This window comes from Solanum tuberosum, unplaced genomic scaffold (assembly GCF_000226075.1).
Source record: "Solanum tuberosum cultivar DM 1-3 516 R44 unplaced genomic scaffold, SolTub_3.0 scf00527, whole genome shotgun sequence".
Classification (NCBI taxonomy): domain Eukaryota; kingdom Viridiplantae; phylum Streptophyta; class Magnoliopsida; order Solanales; family Solanaceae; genus Solanum; species Solanum tuberosum.
In genome coordinates, this window is record NW_006239447.1 from 46,374 (window position 1) to 65,132 (window position 18,759).

The 18,759-nt window shown below is 36.8% G+C and overlaps 3 protein-coding genes across 5 annotated transcripts in view; 2 read left to right on the forward strand and 1 right to left on the reverse strand.

Moving 5' to 3' along the window:
• LOC102591765 (protein NAP1) overlaps window positions 1–13,914 on the forward strand; it is a 21,938-nt gene extending 8,024 nt beyond the window's left edge. For all 3 annotated transcript variants that reach the window (XM_015304263.1, XM_006364981.2, XM_015304262.1), the window contains 18 exons: window positions 1,893–1,977; window positions 2,726–2,851; window positions 3,002–3,109; window positions 3,576–3,620; window positions 3,716–3,858; window positions 5,232–5,364; window positions 5,861–5,971; window positions 6,087–6,165; window positions 6,756–6,949; window positions 7,314–7,459; window positions 8,061–8,142; window positions 8,409–8,519; window positions 9,566–9,691; window positions 9,774–9,913; window positions 10,001–10,097; window positions 10,815–11,806; window positions 12,364–12,576; window positions 13,245–13,914. In XM_015304263.1, the coding sequence (XP_015159749.1) occupies window positions 1,893–1,977; window positions 2,726–2,851; window positions 3,002–3,109; window positions 3,576–3,620; window positions 3,716–3,858; window positions 5,232–5,364; window positions 5,861–5,971; window positions 6,087–6,165; window positions 6,756–6,949; window positions 7,314–7,459; window positions 8,061–8,142; window positions 8,409–8,519; window positions 9,566–9,691; window positions 9,774–9,913; window positions 10,001–10,097; window positions 10,815–11,806; window positions 12,364–12,576; window positions 13,245–13,731 (3,418 nt within the window). In that variant the 3' untranslated portion in view covers window positions 13,732–13,914. The remainder of the gene's footprint in view (window positions 1–1,892; window positions 1,978–2,725; window positions 2,852–3,001; window positions 3,110–3,575; window positions 3,621–3,715; window positions 3,859–5,231; window positions 5,365–5,860; window positions 5,972–6,086; window positions 6,166–6,755; window positions 6,950–7,313; window positions 7,460–8,060; window positions 8,143–8,408; window positions 8,520–9,565; window positions 9,692–9,773; window positions 9,914–10,000; window positions 10,098–10,814; window positions 11,807–12,363; window positions 12,577–13,244) is intronic.
• Window positions 13,915–14,386: 472 nt separating this feature from the next.
• On the reverse strand, window positions 14,387–18,520 carry LOC102592429 (sulfiredoxin, chloroplastic/mitochondrial). The gene is made up of 5 exons (XM_006364983.2): window positions 18,427–18,520; window positions 16,870–17,024; window positions 14,913–14,946; window positions 14,699–14,792; window positions 14,387–14,612 (listed from the first exon to the last, which is right to left on the reverse strand). Exons 1-5 carry the CDS (start codon window positions 18,500–18,502, stop codon window positions 14,597–14,599), a joined length of 375 nt encoding a protein of 124 aa, XP_006365045.1. The 5' UTR covers window positions 18,503–18,520; the 3' UTR covers window positions 14,387–14,596.
• The window catches only part of LOC102592096 (14 kDa zinc-binding protein), a 3,998-nt gene continuing 3,754 nt past the window's right edge, over window positions 18,516–18,759 (forward strand). Inside the window, exon 1 of the mRNA XM_006364982.2 lies at window positions 18,516–18,723. Within this exon, the coding sequence (XP_006365044.1) occupies window positions 18,542–18,723 (182 nt within the window). The 5' untranslated portion in view covers window positions 18,516–18,541. The remainder of the gene's footprint in view (window positions 18,724–18,759) is intronic.

Genomic DNA, 18,759 nt, shown 5'->3' on the forward strand with positions numbered 1-18,759 from the left:
TTTGATCGAAAATGATCGTTAAAGGTTCATAACCACCAAAACACAAAAACTCGCACCATAACCAAACGAACGACCAGGTGACCGAACTGTCAGTCCCAGCAAGTCATAAATGACTTGAAGTCGCTACAGGAACGCTCTAAATGACACACAGAAGGCAAGACACAGAAATGACCAGGAGGGTCATTACAGTTCAAGAGACAAATCCGTGAGGTTTGTTGGGCCAAAGTGGACAAAATGTGCTATGGGCTTAAGCTGCAACAAACTTGGTATCGTAGCCGAACCCCCGCAGTACGATGGTGGGGGTAACCCTCAACGAGGATGCTGAATCCCTAATGGGGTTCCATGTGCTGACCACGAAAAAGGGAGGGATTAAGAGAGCGGGTTAAAGAGAATGACGTGTAGAGTTCTAACTTCTGAAAAAGGGATGCATATAACACATTAAGCAAATCCAACATTGGAAGAGAGAGGAGAGTTGTGCTATATGTGACAGAGCATAAGCTCAAATGGTGCGCGTGGTTTTTGACTTGATGTGATAATTCCATGGAACAAATTTGTGAGGTTTGTTGGGACAAATCGGACAATACATATCGTATGAACCAAAATGTACTGAAGGGTGCTGTCTCCACAGCAATCTTTTACTAGCTCCTAGCTTTACTTGTCCGGCAACTGGTTGACATATCTGCTGCTCATTTGGGAAAGACCCACTGGATATTAAAGGATGGAACAGTGTCGTGCAATCTAAGAATAAAAGGTTCCCAGTCTTGAGGTGTTTTTTCATTGGCTGTGGACAGTACAATTAAGAACACGATACTTGTTGCTGTAAGTCTCCGTCATATCCTCATTTGGTTCATGGAAACATATCAGAGATTTATGGGTTGAGTTCTGGACATTTCATGGGATTGGCAGGTAGTCGGAGTATTGGATTCTGGTAGAATGCAAGGATTGGGCATACACCTCTGAGGGAGGAACTTTCTGTCTTTTCAATTTGTATAAAATATACACTCGGTGCCGAAATAACAACTGGAATGTCAGCTTCAGAAGGAAGCTGGTGGATTGGGAAAATAGAGAGTCTAATCCTACTAATTAGCAAGTTCCGTGAGAAAGAGAAAAAAAAAGGAGATGGGTCAGACATAGGGATGGCACAGTGGAAGCATTTAGGAATGTATACTGTGAAATATGGCTACAGAACACTCTCCGAGATGACAGTAAAGTCACATTCTTACTCATGGCAAATGCTATGAAAACTGAAGTCCCGTCTAGAGTTGCATATTTTGAGTGGACTGCCCTTCGTGAAGCATGCCTAACTATAACTTGATGGAAGGAGTTCTCTTAGTTGTAACATATGCTATGTGTGAAAAGCAATTGGAAATGGTTAACCATTTGTTTTTGCATTGTCCGTTGACAACAGAGATGTAGTGCATGTTTTAAATCTTTTTGGGGCTCAAAAAGGTGATGCCTACAATTCGAAGAGAACCATTTTGTAGTTGGAAGTGCAGGAAAGCACAAAGGAACATCTGAAAAATCTGAAATGTTATTTCACATCAACTAATCCCCCCCACAAAATAGAGAGGGAAAAAGATCTGATTGCCATACCTTTATGTGTTTTATGCGTTAAATGGAGAAAACCAACAAGAGATGCTTTAAAGGAAGTGAAAAGCCTCTACATGGATTGACATATGCATGTCAACATTGTATTTGTGGTGTAACTTAAATGTTGTACGTGACATAGATAACCTGATAAATTTTGTTAGTTCTTTATAGTCAATTACGATGAGACATTCTGTATTTTGTGTATGCTGACAGCTGACCACTCTACTCTGAATGGAAGTGATTCTATATAAAAAAGAAATATAAGAAGTTCCCCTGATTTCTTTCTTGTTTTCCTTTTCCAGGTTAATCCAGTTTGTTGATTCCTACGATCCACCCTTGAAGGGTCTGCATGAAGACCTGAATTTTGTCAGCCCTCGTATTGGAGAGGTCTTTGCTCCTGAATACCCCATTCTTGTAGAGAAGTTAAATTATTCATTTACAATGTCAAAAGGAGTTCTTGTGTCTAACTTGCGGTACCACTGCTTATTTATGGAACAAAACGAAAAAAAACCTTTGTTGTTTTATTGATAAATATTTTGTGCTAAATTACGGATATATATATGTGTGTGTGTTCAATACTTTTTACCTACTTAGTTAGATGTAGGTATTTAGGAAAGAAAAAAAAAACAGGGTTTTTAATTTTCAATAGTTTGAGATCCTTTATAACGTCTTCTTGTAATTAACTACCATGGGATGAAATCCAGTCAAAAATAAATTGAAAAAGAATAAGTGGAGCACAAAATCTTCCACTTTACCAGATCTCAGCCAATGAACTCTTACTAATTAACAGAAGACAAAATCCAAGCTTACAATTATCTTTTAGCTCATTGCTTTGAAGCTTCTTATCCACATCAATCATCTAATTGCTAAAAATTATTCCTCTCCCTTGTACATACTATATCGCTTTTTTCCCTAAAGAAATAATTTTAATGCTCTACTAAACTAAGGGGAAATGGTGCTGCACTTCATTATTTCTATGAATTTTTGTTGTTACAAATGATGTCTGCATTAAATTTTGGTTACATTCTATGAGTTCATTGAAGTCTCCATATTGAACTTCATTTGCCTCCAGCATGAATAGTAGGCACTAACTTTATCTGAGATTTTGCTCTGAAGGTCTTTTTGTTCTTTTCAGGTTTTAGAGGCTGTTGGTCCCATTATATTTTTATCAACTGATACACGAAAGCTCAGAAATGAGGGTTTCTTAAGTCCTTTCCATCCCCGATATCCTGATATACTGACAAATTCAGCTCATCCAATGGTGGGTATCTTCTACTGCTTTATATTCTGACACTGCAACTTGTTGTCTCATGAACATATATGGCAATCAGAACATTTTTTTTCTTTGTAGAAATGATGTGCAGCTTTCATAGTTTCACTCACATTTTGTGATCCTTTTTCTTATTTGCAGAGAGCCCAAGACCTAGCAAATGTTACATCGTATAGGGAATGGGTGTTATTTGGTTATCTTGTCTGTCCTGATGAGCTTCTCAGGGTCACCAGCATTGATATTGCTTCGGTACCTTCCAAAAACAATTGTTTTATGTTTTGTGTGTACCTGTTGAAACTCAGACTGCTGGTAATATCGAAGAACATGATAAAGAAAGATTGCATTTTCTAGCTAAGATATGGTGAAGATGTTGCGTCTCTTGAAGGATTTAACTATGTTTTTTTAACTGGTGATGTATTTTAAATAAATAATGAAGAACTTAAATGGTGCATTACTCTGCTGCATTGTCGCAATATTCATTTTGGCTTTTGGGTAAATGCTGTCCCATATGTACTGGGCAATGCTTAGGAGTTGGTAAGTATAATTTGCAGTGTAATGTCTTATATCTCATACCTTACTCATGCATATGAGCAACTAGCTTTCTGCTTCTGATCAGTGTGGTCTTTTCTTTGACATGTTGAAGGCAGTTGCATGTTATCCATAATTAAACCTAACTAGTAATTTTCTTAACCTTTATTTTTTTTATTCCTTGCAGATTGTACTCAAGGAAAATCTAGTCCTTCCTCTGTTCAGGGACGAGGTGGGGTATTTGCACAGTTTCTTGTTATCTATGTCAGTAGTGTAAACATGCTTTCATCTGGACTGGTTTAACATAATTGCATTGTTAATGCACAGTACATATTGCTGCATGAGGATTATCAGTTGTACGTCTTACCTCGGATACTGGAGTCAAAGAAGATGGCAAAATCTGGACGGACGAAACAAAAAGAAGCGGATCTAGAGTATAGTGTAGCCAAACAGGTTGAGAAAATGATAAGGTACTGACTTATGATTGGACACTAAAACAATAGGTTTCTGTTATGCTTTTTATTATCAAGTACAATTGTATAATCTTGCTTAAATAGTGAATATGCCTGAACTTTGTGAGCAAGCGACATAACTTTGATTGTCTGGATTAAGCAAAACAGTGTAATAGGTATGTGAAAAATCAATTGATGTTATAGGAAAGATAAGGAAGGATAGCCTAGCGGGAATGTCCTCTGCCTCCGACCATGAGGTTGCTGGTTTGAGTTTCCAAGGGATCAAAGTAGAAAAATCCAATGTTTCAGATTAAACAAATATCCATTGTTGGGGCTCTTGGTAGTTGGTAATGGAGTTTAGCAGTGGGGTGGGGGTGAGGCTTACATATAAGTGATCTTATAGGAAAAGAGATGCTTTAACTTTCTATGCAGTAAAAAGAGTCATGATTGAGAGAGGTCAGATCTGTGACATAATGTGAAATTGAAGAAAAGGCTTGTCAAAATTAGAAAAAGCAGTTAGTGACTAAGGCTGCTTCTGTATATCAGCAGTGATGTAAATCTCCCCACGGTACTGAAAACGGAAAATGCATTTGGAGTTTGAAAGTTTCTCAGGTAGTCAATCTTTTATTTGGCTTGTCAATTGTGATATATAGATAAAAATTTCCTATAGGAAGGGACAGTTTTAAGTGATGTGCTTTGATACTTTCAACATGTACTTTTACTGGCGGAGTCCAAGCTTTTCAGGCATTCTAATTTCTACTAGCATGATTATGGGGATTATAAAGTAGACATTTTGTATCTCCAATACTGCATTTTTTCTAAATTAAGTTCAAGGGAACTTTGAAATGGAAACTAAACTCAGTTATACACTTACAGAAGACAATCAAAGTTCAGATTTTCTGGCAAGACCTTTTAGTTTCTCTTCCTGCAGAAACCACTCTGATATAAATAGTATATTCAATCAACTTCTTGCAGTCCTCTGGTATATATTTACTTTAGTAATTGTAGGTGTTGGGGCCTAAAATCACACCAAGAAATAAGTTAGAATGCACACTAAAGAATCATGTTTAGTGAAGAGTGAAGACACCAAATGACAGTCACCATCATCTTTTTTATTTACTTGGTTTCCTGGATGACTGTTTATCTTTGCACTGTCTGGTGTCCTGTTTTACTTTTCTTTATGCTTGTCATAGATCAATGCACCTTGGTTTTATTGATAACTATTTAGTCATCTAACTCTTTTGGCTTCGCTTACCTACTTAATTTGTGGATTAATCTAAAGCTTAGGTTAATTACTACCTTGAGAAAAAATAGCAGATTGTTACGATGTTTCCTCCATGTTTTTCGAGGGAGAGCCATTGAATTCACTCAGTACGTTTTAATGATTGTAGTGAAGTGCATGACCAAGCATTATTTTCCTGTGATGCCATACATCGTGAAAGAAGGATATTCTTAAAACAGGAGATTGGAAGAATGGTACTTTTTTTCTCTGACCAGCCCAGCTTGTTGGCACCTAATATTCAGGTATGTTGCACCATAAATTACACTTCTGTTTGTGTTTTCAAATTCAAATTCAGTTTGCTGGCATGGGCCTTCCCTTTGCCTGTCCACCCACCACCACCTCAAACCTGTTCTTTACCAGCCTTACTTTTCTTTTTTCAAGGCCACATTTGAGATCATCTGCCACCAACCTTGCTCCATCTGCTACACAATTTACTAATATGGAATCTTATTTCCTACCTGACTCATTTTGTTTATTCTTTGATTGATTACGTCATGCATATGGGTATTTATGCTTGTATCTTTGTCTTATATTGCATGCATATCTGGTATTTATACTTGTATCTTTGGCTTGTATTGCATGTATGTCTGTAAATGAGAATCTTGTATATGGCCAAATCACGTTTGTCTATCCTTAGGTGTTGTGCTTGAATAACAATTGTATTAGTTGCACAATTATAGAAGTGCTTATGTAGCCAAATATGATGCTCTCTAAAATAATTTCTGAATGCTTCTACAGATGGTATATTCTGCCTTAGCCTTCGCTCAAAGTGAGGTTCTATGGTATTTCCAACATGTAGGAATAGCTTCATCGAAGTCAAGAGCTGCTAGAACGGTTCCGGTAGAAATAGTAAGAGATCTTCATCATATCGACTTTTTGTGCATGAAACTGATATGCTGTTATGCAGCGTCTTCTTTGACAGTTTGCTCTTGGTGTTTTTGATCTTTCTTTAATGTCCATGCAGGATCCAAGTGATCCAACAATTGGCTTCTTGTTGGATGGAATGGATCGTCTTTGTTGCCTAGTGCGCAAGTATATTGCTGGTTAGTTTTTTTTTTTTTTCTGCTTTTGAAGTTATATGATCATAGATAAATGATGTTTTTTGGATTGGCTTCTGTTAACTGAATATAAAATAGCAGAATTCTCCCTGCTATAGTTTTTGAAAAGTAAGAAATGAGACGATGAACTTCATGTAACTTGTCAGCTGATGGAAGTTGATTAAATTGTGAAGGTTTTCTATAGAACTCTGAACTATGGAACTGAGTGAATTGATGTGCATCAGATATGTTTCCTCAGTTTTATCTAGGCCAGAATCCGTTAATGGAATTAGCGTGTATAGTTAAGCCATTCTGAATGCGAGCTCATTCTAATACGTGGGTTTAATAATTGCCTCCGCTGCACTAAGCTATCTTTTCTTTCTGTAATATTACCACTTAGAAATTAAATCTAATGGAATCCTCTATAGTTTATTAATTGTTGTTGTCTTTTCTAGTAATAAAGTTTTCAGTAGTACTTTCTGCATTAAAGAGTCTGACAATGCTTTCTCTTATCTTTTATTCATTGATTTTGGTATAACATTGTCTATTAATCTCTTTCTGGTTGATAAGCTGCAAAACCTCTTATACTTCTTCAGCTATTAGAGGATATGCCTTATCATATCTATCATCCTGTGCTGGTAGAATCCGATTTTTGTTGGGTACCCCTGGCATGGTTGCTCTTGACTTGGATGCTACTCTGAAAGGACTTTTCCAGAAGATAGTTCAACATCTTGAGAATATACCCAAGCCACTGGGTGAAAATATTTCTGCCATCACATGTGATTTATCAGTAAGCAGCTCATCAGATTTGAATTTTTTCATGCAGTCTTCTGTTTGATCATTCAATGACAGCTAGTTTATAGTTCAATACTTCAATTTTGAAGAACTACGGATCACAACTTCAATGGATTTGACTTCAGATGGGACATATTCTGCATTATTCCTTTGTTTGAAAAAGAAATTTCCTTTCTTTTACTTTTACTCAGTTCTTACTTCTTAGTGAGTTAAACTAATGTGTTCAGTGTGAACATTCCAATAAATAAAGCACATACAACCTAATGCATGTTTTATTTTTCATTTTTATGCGGCCATCATTGCATTTACTCTGTTTTTGTCTCTTCTTCTGACAGAAAAACACATTTTTTGTCTATCAGGAGTTGCGCAAAGATTGGTTGTCTATATTAATGGTTGTTACTTCTGCTCGTTCTTCTATAAACATCCGACATTTGGAAAAGGCTACAGTGTCTACTGGAAAGGAAGGGCTATTATCGGAAGGAAATTCTGCATACAACTGGTCCAGGTTCTTGCTCTTTACCTTGGAAATTGTGACTCAAATTTAAGATAATTGCATGATATTTCTCAACCATGAAGTCATTTTTGCTGATGTTGTGATCTTAAAGTTATATTTTCCAAATGTAGACGTGATGCAGATGGGAATTTTGGTTTTGATCTTGATTACTAGTGTCTAGGAGAATGACAATATAACATACATATTATTAGGCTGCTCATTTCTTAAGTTCTTGAATTGCTGGAAAGCTAATTTCATTTGTCATCTTGTCCTTTTAGTTTGATGGTGAATGCGGGATACTGTAGTAGTATATCATATCTAAATCCCAAAAGTACTCGGCAATAAGGAACTAATTTTCTTTTACTTTCTTTTTTGCATTTTTCATCTCAACTTGTTACGAAAACTTGGCAATAAGGAACTCATTTTCTATTACCTTCAGAATCACGACTCTTTTTCTGCATTTTCATCTTGACTTGTTACAAAACTTGAAAAGTTCTTTTTTCCTTGTAAAATTGTCTGGAATCTGGATAGAGACAGCACATTTTTTTGGATGGACTTATGTGCATTATTGTGCAATACCTATGTGAAATGACTTTTTTCTGTGTCAGGGCAGGTGTGTTGATGAGCTTGAATACCTGTTATCTAAACATGGGAGTCTAAAGAAGCTTTACTTCTATCACCAACACCTTACAACAGTAAGTTCTGCAAAAGAGATTGAAGAGTTTACACAGTTCACTGACTTTTTTATTCCATAAATGTTGGAGTCTTGGTGAATATTTCTTGTTCATCCTTCTGCATTCTTTGAATTTGCTCCTTCTCCCTCTTTTCTTCAAGCGCTTCTGAGTATTTGCCTTAAACATAGAATATTTCTGAGTTTATCGATCAAAAGAGAGTTACTTCCCGCGTAAGTTCTTGCCATTGGGAAATTTGTGTTTTATTTTGATTTTCAACTGTATTACAGGTTTTCCGTAATACTATGTTTGGTCCAGAAGGTCGTCCACAACATTGCTGTGCATGGCTTGGTGTCGCCAGTAGTTTTCCTGAATGCGCTTCTTCAATAGTCCCCGAAGAGGTATTATGGTAATTTGAATTTTTAAGGTGCTTGTAAATGTTTTCTCAATTCACTGGGGAATGATTGGTTTCATCAGAAGAATTACTTTCACATGCATTTTGATGCTTCTAATCTTTTTGTGGGTTAACCATGACCTAATTCACCATAGTTATCTTTCGACTTTCTGGTTTTGCTGTTTTGAATTGTGTTCATCTTCTTAGTACATGATTCCAATGATATCAAACTGTTGGAGGTGAGTGGAGGGGTTTAGATTCAGGTTAACCGTTAACCTACTGTAACCTAACACTCCAGCTCAACCTCTTCAACCCAATACAAAAACAACTACATCTCTGTCCCTCTTCAACGCCTTAATTCTCGAACCTGCCATTGGCACTTAGTGATAGATGGGCATTGGACGCTCTTAGCATGTGTTAAGAAGTTAATTTGATGAAGATCAGGAGAGGAGAAGAGGAAAAGCTAGGAGAAGTTCAATTAAGTGTTTAGAGTGATCAATCAAAAGAAGATTTTGAGTGAACATGTCAATCCTTGAGGAGATCACTAATGCTTATGAATGTCTGAGTTATTCACTGCCCATGACTTCTCTGGATACTCCCACTTCTTATTTCGAGCATCATCAATGTGTTCATTTACATGTATGGATGGTAAGGGATTGTGACGTTCAGGGTTCTAAACTGGCCAATGGTCTAAAGAGACTTTCAGCTGATAGCTTCTCTTAGTGACCCTCTTCTGTAATATCATTAACAGTTGTGGCTGTTCTCTCCCAACTACCATTCGTGATGGGTCTCTTTCTTTTCTTGGAATGTGCTACCATAGCATAATTTGTTGTATCTTGCTTATATGAGGGAATGATCTTTTGCAGCTTCAGTTGCCTTTTCTTCTGCCATAACTTTTTTCTGTTTATAAGTGGTGCATAGGGAACACCAAAAGATAATTCTGTGCCGTCATTTTGCATGATATAGTAATATACGATTCTTTACTTGTTAAATGTCTCTCCGAAATGTTGAATTGAAGAGACACCAATTTGATAGCTACTTTGCTGATTGCAGGTAACTAAAATTGGTCGTGATGCGGTTCTTTATGTTGAATCCCTAATTGAATCTATCATGGGAGGTCTGGAAGGGTTGATAAATATTCTTGACTCGGAAGGGGGATTTGGCTCGTTAGAGTTGCAGGTTAGTATCCTTTATCATATTCTCAACACATGGAAACACTGCTGATTTTATCTTTTCCAGACTAATGCAAGTGAAATATCAGCTTTTTCCAGAGCAGGCGGCACATCTCATGAATTTGACTTCCAGAATTTCTGCTCCTTCTGTGAAATCCCCAAGAGCCATGTCGGGCTATCATTTACCAGGCTATGAGAGCTACCCTGAAAATGATAATTCCATAAAAATGTGAGCCATATTAATCTTACATTAGATTACCCAATGATCTATCTTACAATTTTGCTCGCTTGACTTCCTTGTACTTTGTAATGACAGGTTAGAAGCTGCGATGCAGAGGTTGACCAACCTTTGCTCAGTTTTAAATGACATGGAGCCTATATGTGTTCTAAACCACGTTTTTGTTCTGAGGGAGGTAAGAAGCCCCTCATCATTCCGCCTTGAAATGATTGAGTCTGAGACATCTGGATCATTGTTCTCTCTTTACTCCCTTCATTTCATTGGTCGTGCTGTCTAAGAAAAAAAGCAAGACTTTTGGAACTTGTAGTTTTTAAACATGCCACTACACTTTCTGTCGGTTATAAAAGCGCGTCGTTAATGATAGAAGGGAAGTTTAAAGTCAAATTATTTTCAAATATAGGAAGGTGACATCTTTCTGGAACAAACTGCAAAAGGAATAGGGCCACATGAATCAACACGTTTTATTTTGTCAATGCTGATTGCCCTGATTTTGTGGGAAATGGTGCAAGTAGTGATCCTGTTAATTGCACTCTGTATTACATATTTGGAGGTCTTCTCTTGTTGACTAGTCTTTTCCTGTTTACTAATGTGAGTCAAATCAAATTATTTATTGTGTTGAGGCTCATTTTGTCTTCTTAATATAATGTTGCTTGATTTAGAAGGATTTATTGGCCTTCTCTTCTGGTTCAGCCTTATTACTTGACCCTATGAGTCGACAAACGTAAATAAAATGCAATGCTACAATTTTAAGTTTTTATGTTCTATATGTTTCTTGAAAAAGGTCAGGTAAGTTTATATATCCATGAGGAAATCACCGTGATTGATAACTGAGACTAAGTATACTTGATTCAGGTTATCTTTATTAATCCTCTCTAAAACATCTATAATGCAGTACATGAGAGAATGTATCCTTGGGAACTTCAGAAGGAGACTGCTTGCTGTTATGAAAACTGATAATGATCTTCAGCGTCCTACTGTCTTGGAATCACTGATACGCAGACATACAGCTATTGTCCATCTAGCAGAACAACACATTAGCATGGACCTGACTCAAGGTATCCGAGAGATATTACTAGCAGAGACCTTCTGTGGTCCAGTTTCATCTTTACACTTGTTTGAGAAAGCTACAGAGCAGCATACAGGATCAGCCACTGAAACGGTATGTCACTGGTACATTGAAAATGTGGTCAAGGATGTATCAGGTGCAGGTATCCTCTTTGCGCCCCGGCACAGATGCTTCAAGAGCACGAGGCCAGTTGGTGGATATTTTGCTGAGTCAGTGACTGATCTCAGGGAACTGAAAGCATTTGTCCGTGTTTTTGGGGGTTATGGAGTTGACAGGTTAGACAGAATGATGAAAGAGCACACAGCTGCACTCTTGAACTGTATTGACACATCATTACGGGCAAACCGAGATAATCTGGAGGCTGTTGCTGGAAGCATGCATTCTGGTGACCGAATAGATAGAGACACAAATATCAAGCAAATTGTTGATTTGGACACTATGGTTGGGTTCTGTATTCAGGCTGGACAGGCTGTTGCTTTTGACCGCCTTCTTGCAGAAGCTGGTACAGCTGTGCTTGAAGAAGGTGCTCCTTTGATCCATTCATTACTGACAGCGGCTGCTAAGCATTTACCTGATGAAATACCTGAGAAAAAGGAGATTAGAAGGTTGAAAAGAGTAGCAAACAATTTTAATATAGCTAGTGACCATGATGCTGAGTGGGTCAGATCCATACTAGAAGAGGTTGGAGGTGCAAATGATGCTTCCTGGAGCTTGTTGCCTTATTTATTTGCCACTCTAATGACATCAAATATATGGAATAGTAGTGGCTTTAATGTTGATACTGGGGGCTTCAGCAACAACATCTATTGCTTGGCAAGGTTCGTTTCTTGCTTAAAATCTTATTTGTGTTGAGTTATGAGAAGGTCTTTGCTCCTCTATCTTTCAACAGATTTTCTATAGTAATGCTGGTTTCTTTCTTTTCTCAATTTTGCTGTGCATCCTTAACCCCCTGGTTTCAGTCTTATGAGTTATGATCATGTACCTTTGGCATTTTTGTTGCTTGGGTCTACATTATTACTGTAAGTAGGTGGAGAATAGTTATATGGAACTAAACCTTTTTCTGTTTCAAAAAGTAAATTGATTTGGGTTCTCTTGGAGTCGAGGAAGAAAAACGAAGCATAACTGTCTCAAGTGTAGTCTGTGGTAAACCCTATTTTTATGCCTATATCAAAGTTACAGTTGTTTCTTGAAAATCCATTCATGGATGGCAAGGTAGATCATCATATAACAAGTACTGGGCAATGCAAGACCATGCTTAAAAACCATTCTTCCTTCTTTTTCTGATGAAGTATGCTTAAAAATATTTCACTAGTGCGTTGTCTTTCTAATTGATCATTATTATCTTTCTGTAATGTGGTTGGTTTTCTTTTGGTAGGTGCATTTCTGCGGTAATTGCAGGAAGTGAATTTGTTAGACTTGAAAGGGAGCATCACATAAAACAATCCTTTTCAAATGGCCATGTCAGTGAGACGTTGGATCCTGAAACACACAACCAAATAACAGTTGAGACAAACATAAAATCCACAATGCAGCTCTTTGTGAAGTTCTCCTCTGGAATTATTCTAGACTCTTGGAGTGAGAATACCAGGTATATTTGTGTTTCTTAAGTATCTACATAATGTTGCTCAAAAAATTCTTAAAATTGGAGATACTTTGTCTGATTCAGTTTATATGATTGTGCAGCTGTGCTGTATTGGGCACATGTTTAAGATTTTCATTTTGACTAGCTTATTACATTAGTGGTAGTGGAGGAAAATAGTAAACAATGGTTGAAAACTTAGTTTGATAAAGAATACACCACATCAAAGTTCAATTTTTGAGTAAATATGAAGTTGGATAAAAATGGAATGGTGCCAAACATTTGGAACGTCCAAAATGGTTAGTGTCATTTAAATTGAAATATAGGGAGTGAATTATGTTGTGTGGTGGACATAACGAGTTTACTTGCCTCGTAGTTTTCCTGCTGTTGCAACTAAACTATAACGGCACTCCTCCGGTTACATCTTTTTTGTTCACTCTAGTATTAGAAACACTGCTGATAAAATCATATTTTGATGTCCCACACCTCCGTTGGTAATTTATTGACCATTGGTTAAATCTAGATTTTCTGTTTTGGCTAAATTTGACGAGCATAAAAGAGACGACCCTTATTAATTGCCAATTGATCATGTAACCTCAGACACTAAGATGGGTAGATCTCTTCTCTGTTTTATAATGTTCAATAATCTGAAAAACATGTATACATCTTCTGCGCAGATCTCATCTCGTGTCAAAGCTCATTTTCCTGGACCAGTTTTGTGAGATCTCCCCTTACCTACCAAGAAGCACGCTGGATGCGTATGTTCCTTACTCCATTATCCGCTCAATCTACAGCCAATACTATGGAAGTTCATCTCCTGCGCCACTGGCACTACTTAGTGATTCACCCCGTCATTCACCGGCTGTATCTCTGGCACATTCATCCCCTGCAATGAGGCAGCATCGCAGTGATTCCACTCCTCAGTCAAATTCTAATGATTTAGGTTATTTCAAGCCATCCTCAAGCCATGCCCAGGATCAACTATATGAAACAGAAAGTGGAAGCATTGAAAATAGGCCTCGAAATGTTAGGCGTTCTGGACCATTGGAATACAGTGCAACTCGAAGATTAAAACATGTGGACAGCTCAACATCAGCAAGCACAGGTCCCAGTCCATTGCCAAGGTTTGCAGTGTCTAGGTCTGGTCCTATATCTTACAAGTGACAAAATAGTGAACTTTTGAAAAGTGTAAATTTCTTTCTTCTGTTCTATTATTAGTCAGTAGTGGACTGTCTGCGATGTTCATACAAATTTTGGTGTATCTATACATAAAATTCCTCTATTTATTCCTCGACGTTTGGCTCTAACAGGAGATAAATCATTAGCTGTGAGAAGCTAATTCTGAAATATCTCAATTGTCATTTGTTGTGTAATGAACTTAGAGAGACATCACTACCAAATGTAATCCCAGTCCTCCAATGTAGCATCCTCGAGTTCTATGTTTCACCCATTGCACGAGTCTTTGCCTTGGTACACAATACCTTCCTTGACTATTACGACAACAATATACTCAATGAAATCTTACGTTGCTCGACCATTAAGCTTTATAACTGGAAATGAAGAAACAGAAGATAACAAGAATAAAAGGATTCCTATATCTAGTCTCTGCCTCTACATTGATAAATACACTCAACTCCAACCAAACCAATATGGTGTGGTGATTCTTAATCCTTTTGAAGAAGTGCAATATGTCAGTTGAACCTATAATAATTGAAGTTTTGCACACCATGAAAGAAAAGGGCATCTTTTTTTCCAGAAGAGGGAAAGAACGAGAAACTGAAAAAAGAAGAGAAGAAGCAATTATGCAATATTGTTGTGGGATACTGGGATTTGTATAGCAATTTATAAGCTAGTAATCATTATCTTCTTTTGCATTATCAACCAAGTTAATGTACAAACTCCAAAGTTTAGGTACTGAACACCTCAAACATTGGCAAATCTTGTATACATTTACATTAAATACATATCATCAATATTGGAGGACGATCCATTATCATGCATCTCCCATTTAGAGTGATTTAGCAGGATCTTATCGAAGATGGTGCCTGCGAGGGTAAACTCAATAGAATGATACAGCTATAATAGGAGATACAGAAAAAAAGTTGCATGACTGGAGGAAAAAGGGAGGAACCTCAGAGTTTCTTTTGTTCCTCGACGAATTTTGCAACGAATAGTTGGAAGGCCAAGTTGCTGATGAGCTTCATAGCGATGACAGCCAGAAAACCCTGGATATAACAAGAGAGATTATTTAAATTCTCTTTAGCTATTAAAAATGAAGTACCAGTTGAAATAAATAGCAATGAATGGACTATTAGCTTACGCAAGAAATCGAAAAGAAGACGTACCGTAATAAACCCCATCTACCTCAAGCACATCAATCTGCATGAGAGAAAGAACTGTCTGTGAGTCTAATATTAACACCAGACAAAATTGACAAGAACTAAGGCAAAACTTCTACCAGCAATTACTTAAACCATAATTGAAGTGTCAAGAGCAACGTTTCCCCATAATTAACCAAATAAAGTGCAGCACTTTAGAGATGTCAAGGCTGTCATCTCTCTTTTAGCAAAGGAGTGATGGGAACTTGGTTCAGGAGGGGGCATAAATGTTATCTGGTTGTCATTTTGTGAAGTAGTTCACCCGAAAAACTGCAAACAGTTGAGTTTGTAAAGTTTTACAGTTGAACTGCATTATCAGGCAACAATTTTTTCCAAGTGATAGGTGAGCAAGTGTTCGATTGTGTACTCAGCTTTTGCAACTCTGTCTAAGAGGGAAGAGAGAATTAGCAACTGACTAAGAAACTTTATTAGTTTCGACATCAGAATAACAATACAATAGAAAGAATACTACTACAACTATATTCATGAGCCAGGACTCTCCCATCTCAGAGCTGTAACAAAGTTTAGCAATCAGTACACTGTATGCTGTTGCTAAAACGGGAAAGGAGAACAAACTTTTAAACTGGTAAGAAAAGCAAAAGAGAACCAGAGGGCAAATGCATTGAAGATGATTTCCTTACCATCTTGGAGACCAGCAGTCAGGAAGGCAATGTAAGATGTAATGTTTAGGAAATTTTTTGAGTCTCAAGGAGTTATTTCTCTTTTTACCATGTAATTTGATACTCACAATGAGACCTTCTGGATTTTTTTTTTTTTTTGGAGAAACCAACTTCTAAAGATGTGAAAATCAGTTGTAGAACGACCATAACAGATTTCTAACGAATGCTTAATACCACCTTGCTTGTTTGCACCTCGATTACTCAATCATCCAGCTTTATTATCTACATGCTTATGTATGATCAAGAAGCTTAATCCAGTAAATTTGTGGTCATCTGAGAACCTTGGGGGTCTGGGGCTACAATGCAATATTTTCTTTAGCCCCCCAAAAAAATCCATTTTAACTTTGTTATCCTGCCGTACAAAATAATCCCCCCCCTTTGCCATCTAAAAGAATAACCCTGTGACCAACCAACTACAGGCTATTCCTGTTCCAGGGTAGAATATCGTGGCCTTCTTTCTATCTAATCAAACCTGCTTTCAGATATATCCTAGTTTATTGAGTTCCCTTATTCAACCTGCTTTCAGATATATCCTAGTTTATTGAGTTCCCTTATTCAACCTGCTTTCAGATATATCCTAGTTTATTGAGTTCCCTTATTCAACCTGCTTTCAGATATATCCTAGTTTATTGAGTTCCCTTATTCAACCTGCTTTCAGATATATCCTAGTTTATTGAGTTCCCTTATTCAACCTGCTTTCAGATATATCCTAGTTTATTGAGTTCCCTTATTTCAAGTTTTTGTTATCCAGCAGACTTTATCAACGAAATAAAAGGCTTTAATTATTTCTTTGTTATTAAGTTCAATCTTTTTTACCAACCACCTACAGGCTATTCCTGCTTGATGTTAATTATGCCACAAGGTTCCTATTTGATTCAACATATTAATACTCCCTTTGTTTCAATTAATACCTCTAACTTCATTTTTTAGTTTGTTTCAGAAAGAACATAATTTTCTATATATAGTAACTTTATAATTTCAATATTCCACATGACATGTTTAAGACCACAAGCTTCAAAGAGCATTTTCGTACATTATGCACATCTTTAGTTTAGCACCGCATGATTCATAAGTCTCTCTTATTTTCTTAAGCTCTGTGCCTACTCAAACTAAGACACATAAAATAGAATGGAGGAAGTAGTAAAATAAACATGTAAGAAGAACATGAATCTGCAACTTATATATGAAGGCAAAATAGCATCTAATCATGTGAAAAGTAAATGACAGGATGATTTAGTAGTTACAGGTACTTGAAGCCCGATTTCCTTGATACTATCCATCAGTTCCTTCACTTTTTGCTGGTCATTAGATCTGGTACGCATGAGTGGCCTTCGGATTTTATCAAGGGGAAGTTCAAGAATCACTGGCCCGGCAGATTGAGGCACACCAGGAGTAGCCCCTGAAACCATATTATGAATAATTTATACGCATTAACCTTTAACAAGAAAGTTAAAAGCATTATGTACTTGAAATTGTTTGTTAACTCCCAACAAGTTTACATGACCAATACAAATATGAGAACTGACAGGTTTAGGAGTAAAGACTTCGCAATGGAAAGACAGCTATGAAAATTCAACTTGAGATGCTAATTAGGCGCACCGAAAAGTAAGTATGTATTGAGAAGGAAAGAAATAAGGATTTATGAAGTACATATTCCAGTAATTGTGCTTTTAGTCTTCTTTTTTTTCCCGATAACCATGCTGTTTGGGCCAACTTGCGGGCACCTCGATTAATTCCACGGGATACCTGCAATCTCCTACCAACAGATACCAGGTAACTCTGTCCACCAAGTAATTATGCTTCTTGTTTTTGTTTCTGATTTATAGATGGGGTTGGCTGATAGAAAATAGGATTGATCTCCATCCTTTACGGTTTTCGCCCTCGATTAGAGAACTATTTTCCTCTGTATGTTGTACAATGCATATTAGGGATCAAAAATTCTATTCCATTATTTTCTAATCTTTTGCTTACCCTGGCAACAATAACCAATTATGAGCCAAACCAATAAATGCTTCTGCTAAGCGAATATCAACTCAAGGAATACAACCAATTACCAATTCAATAACTATGGATACACTAAAACTCTTTGTATTCTGCTGAATTAATTAATGATCTTGCTATAATCACTGACATAAAAGGTCTATAGCAAGAAATAAGCGAATATCAACTCAAGGAATACAACCAATTACCAATTCAATAACTATGGATACACTAAAACTCTTTGTATTCTGCTGAACTAATTACTGATCTTGCTATAATCACTGATGTAAAAGGTCTATAGCAAGAAACCTTTGTAACACCATGAAAAATTTCAGAAAACAAAAAGCATATACTAATAGTAAATAACAAGAACGACAACAACATACCTGGTGGAATCCCACAAGTGTACGCAGACCTTACCACTACCCACAGAGGTAGAGAGGCTGTTTCCGAAAGACACTCAGCTCAAGTACAACAAATTCAAGTAAAAAAAAAGAAGAGAACATATAATATAGCAAGAAATGTATGATTTCAAAATAACTCAATTAGGAAGCAATTCATTCAATCCAAACAAACTTGGTTGAAAGGTTTTCACAAACAACCAAAAGCACACACCTTTAGCTCAAATTTGGATTTATCTAGATTATGGTGTCACAGAAAAGTTATATACACCAAAATTACTTGATTTGAGAAGAAACCCATAATTTCTTTTTTATTTTCCGAACTCTATAAATCTTTTCATAAAATAAGTATTTTTGGCAGAAATTCTCAATTACCAAATTTTAGACATAGAAGATGGAAAAAGAAAGGCACATGAATACCATTAGAGGAGGAGGAGGAAACAGTGAAGCTCCTTAAACGCAGATTATTTGGAAGTTGCAGAACAAAATTTGCCATTTTCTCTTTTGTATAACTTCTTGAATCTTACTGAATTTGATGATATATGAAAATAAAGGGACCTTGTGTTTGAATAAGAAAAACTGTCCGGTCCTTGTGGAGTTCAGTAATTGCTTAGAGACCCTTAGATTTTCTCTCTTTTCCTCCATTACACCAATAAATTGCAGCATTCTGGTTTTTCTCACTTCCATGGCTGCTATGATCTCTCTCACACTTTTGCGGTACAGTCCCCCCCCCCCCCCCACCCCTCCTACTCA

Coding starts and splice junctions, on each gene's coding strand:
- LOC102592429 (XM_006364983.2), bottom strand. CDS start 18,502: ATGGCAAATTTTGTTCTGCAACTTCCAAATAATCTGCGTTTAAGGAGC. Junction 17,025..18,426: donor TTCCTCCTCCTCCTCTAATG/GTATTCATGTGC, acceptor ATATGGTTTCAG/GGGCTACTCCTGGTGTGCCT. Junction 14,793..14,912: donor GGTAGATGGGGTTTATTACG/GTACGTCTTCTT, acceptor TGTTATATCCAG/GGTTTTCTGGCTGTCATCGC.